Source organism: Perkinsus marinus (genome assembly GCF_000006405.1).
Source record: "Perkinsus marinus ATCC 50983 genomic scaffold scf_1104296944134, whole genome shotgun sequence".
Taxonomy (NCBI): domain Eukaryota; phylum Perkinsozoa; order Perkinsida; family Perkinsidae; genus Perkinsus; species Perkinsus marinus.
Window position 1 is genome coordinate 1 of NW_003211544.1, and position 3,280 is coordinate 3,280.

Genomic DNA, 3,280 nt, shown 5'->3' on the forward strand with positions numbered 1-3,280 from the left:
GCTGAAGCTATACGGCGCTGGAGGAACGGGTCTCAGCCTGAGACTCTCAGGTGGACACAGGGGATGCCATATCAGACGTCGAAATTCCTTCATCGGGGTCGGAGTTATCGCTCGAGGAAGAAGCTGTTCAAGACGAATACATGCAAATCTTCGGCCCGGCCCATATCTTGGATCTTGAACGCGAGAGGCAGCGACTGCTGGATCAAGGAATGGTAGACTACGGTCGTGCAATAGGATTCCTAGAATCACTTGGAGGATTCGCTGTCAGCGAATCGCTGATCGAATTTCGATCATCTACAATATCTCAGCAGCGTAAGCGTTGATGCTTTGAATGAGGAACAGGTGGATGACTAGTGTCGACAGGGGCTCTCAGAAAACACATACGATGATGCGCCGTACTGTACGCTGCACAGAGTCGGTGGAACGGGAAAAAATCTACACAATACAGGTCCTGGTGAAAGCCTATATCGAAATGCACGGCCCCGAATGCTGTCCTACTATGGCCGTGACAGGCAAAACTGCTTGCCTACTGCCTCTGGGGCAGAATATTCACCGCGTTCTGAGCCTTCAAGTGCCTCGGTCTGACTCTACGTTCACGTCTCTCGAGGGACCTGTGTTGGCTGCACTACAGGCGAGGTCCGAGAGAGTTAGACTCGTAATTGTGGACGAGATCATCTCGTCGAGTTGCGCCTGGTGGGTTGTCGTCTCCTAGGGATGATCGACTCACATTTGCGACAGGCCAAACCACAAGGCGCCCATAGGGTTTTCGGGGGGGCTTGTTGTGGTACTTTCTGGTGATTGGGGTCAACTTCTCCCCGCTCTAGATAAGCCTTAATATTCCACGAGTTCGACAGCCGACATTCGTGTCGTTAAGCATGAGAGACTTGCCTTCAGTACTGCCCGCCAGACCGTTTTCCCTGAGCAGATTATCCGAACAACTGATGTCGCATTTCAACAATTTGTCTCCAGGCTGCGCGAATTGCGCAGCGGCGCTGCGGCAACGAGACGGTGGGCAACCTTACGACGATCACCCATTGTTCCCTGCAAGGCAAATGCATCAGCTGAGAGCTTGAACAGAAGGATTTCGAGGATAGCATAGTCCTCGCATCTAGCGGGAAAGAGCAGAAGAGGTCAATCGAGCATCGCTCCACAATCTTGCTGGGAGACTCGTGGTTCTCAAAGTTTCACCCTCGGGGAGATCGGCCCAAGAAGCAAGAGAAGAGCTGGCTCGTGGTCTCAGTGAAACGAGGCGCACCGGTGATGCTCGTCAATAAACTGTCTGTCTCCGAGGGTTTCACTAATGGCGCCGCGGGGCAGATAGTTGGGTTCTTGAAGGGGACTGCTTTTGGAGATCTACCTATCGCTTTCGTCGACATGCCGGCATACACAGGCCCGCCATTCAGGAAAGCTGACTCAAGAGTCCTTCCCATATGCCCAGCCACGAGGTCCTGGAATCTTGGAAGCAGAGTTTGCTCTCGAACCCTGGTTCCACTCACCCTGGGGCCCAGAGGCTCTGGCCCAGAGCAGGGAATGGCGTCCCGTTAGACCTTAGAGTCGCGCCTTCAATGAGAGATAAGTGGTATCTCGTCAATAGTTGTAGAGTACGGTGACCCCTCGCAGTATGCTTCGCAGGGAGCAGATCAATGGTCGCCGCTATGACTTCTAGGACGTCAGAGCAGCAAATCTTCTTAACGTATAGACCAGTGAACTTGTCCAGGGCGTCGTCAAGCAGCTCCAGACTAGTCACTCGTGGAACGGATCCTGGGACTATGTCATTTCTCACAGTGCCAGTGCTAGCCGTTGACCTCATTAGTTCCATTTCGATTTCCAAGATATCACCAACACGAATCGAGGCGCCGTCGAGATTGAAGTTCCCGAGCGAATATAAACCGACATGTCATTATACTCCGACTCAACATCCGTCATAGGATGCCGCGGGGACTTGTATGGGGTTATACCAATTTTAGGAGTTCCTAGGGTTCCACGAGCGCTAGCGGAGCGGGAGGCCACTGTATCAGATCCTTCGATAGTCTTATGAGTCGAACCATTACGATCTTTACCCTTCCCCTTCCAGTCCAGAGTTACTGGTTTGTCGGGCATACTTCCGCCCCCAGGGACGCCTTTAGTAACAGTCTTCTTCTTGCCGGGTGCTTCCGCCTGACCGTCAATTTCAACGAGGGGACAGGTCCCGGAAAGCGAGCCAGTGTCTCGTGGAGGAGGGTCATCAGGGAATATAGTGGGCGTATGATCGTCTTCTTCGTAGCCGTCGGGTTGCGTTGCCATAATGGTCGAGTGACCGGACAAAACAAACGAGCCTAAGCCATCATGGCGTATGTTGAAGGGACCAGCAACTCATTCTGCTAATCTTTGCACCACCTTCTGAAATTCGTCGTATTATTCGATGTATCATCCATTGTGTCATTCTCCGCGGAGCCTCCGAACCTCAGCCTCGCATATCCTTCCTCCATGCAGCAGTATTGTAGTTTTTGTCTTCATCCCTCGGTCCATCCGAATGCAGCTCATGGACCGCAAGGAGCTTCACATCTTGCCGCACTTCGGCGAGGACATCTATTTAGCCTACGGAGGATTCGTGTTCAAGGAGGATACTCCTGGCCGATCCCCCCCGGGCACAACTTACTGGGCCTGTTCTAGGGTACAGCGAGCGACTCGTACCAAGTCCGCGCTCTACTGTCCGGCTCGTCTCACCGTGTATGGCGACATCAGTGGTGACGAAAACCAGCTGCTGCTGCTAAAGGCTCCCAAACCTCACGTATGTGGTCACCACATTGTGGTGAAGAGAATGCGGAGGGTCACAGGTTAAGGATGCGAATGGACAGTCTTGTATGTTCCGGTGCTCTGAGGCCGAGAGGCACGGCTGCCGAGGTCTACGATGAGTTCACCGTTCAAGCGGCACAGGAGGTTCTGAGCCAGTTACCCTCGAGAGAGACTTGCCTTGAACATAGAAGGCGGGCTATGCAGCGGAATAGCCCGCGGCCTCCTGTACCGTGTTGCCTCTATGGTTTCGACATCCCCCCCAAGTACACGCGAGCTGCGTTCAGGTCTGAGTCCGGAGGAGCTGTCTCCGATGAGCAGATACTGCAATTCAATCCGGTCGTGACGATACCAATCGTCACCTCATCTTCACCTCCAGGAGCCACATCGAGATGATTGCTCGGCGTCAGAATGGACTCCACCTTTCTGTCGATGGTACCTTCGCGGCATGCTGCCCTCTCTGGGAGCAGCAATACGGCGTCTTGGTCAAGCACAAGGACTGCCTCGT

The 3,280-nt window shown here is 53.5% G+C and overlaps 1 protein-coding gene across 1 annotated transcript; it reads right to left on the reverse strand.

Moving 5' to 3' along the window:
* Positions 1-1,958: 1,958 nt before the first annotated feature.
* Positions 1,959-2,283, reverse strand: Pmar_PMAR016202 (hypothetical protein; the record flags this gene model as incomplete). Its single annotated transcript, XM_002780761.1, has 1 exon — positions 1,959-2,283. A coding segment is annotated over one exon (325 nt), but the record flags the coding sequence as incomplete, so codon positions are not given.
* Positions 2,284-3,280: the final 997 nt, after the last annotated feature.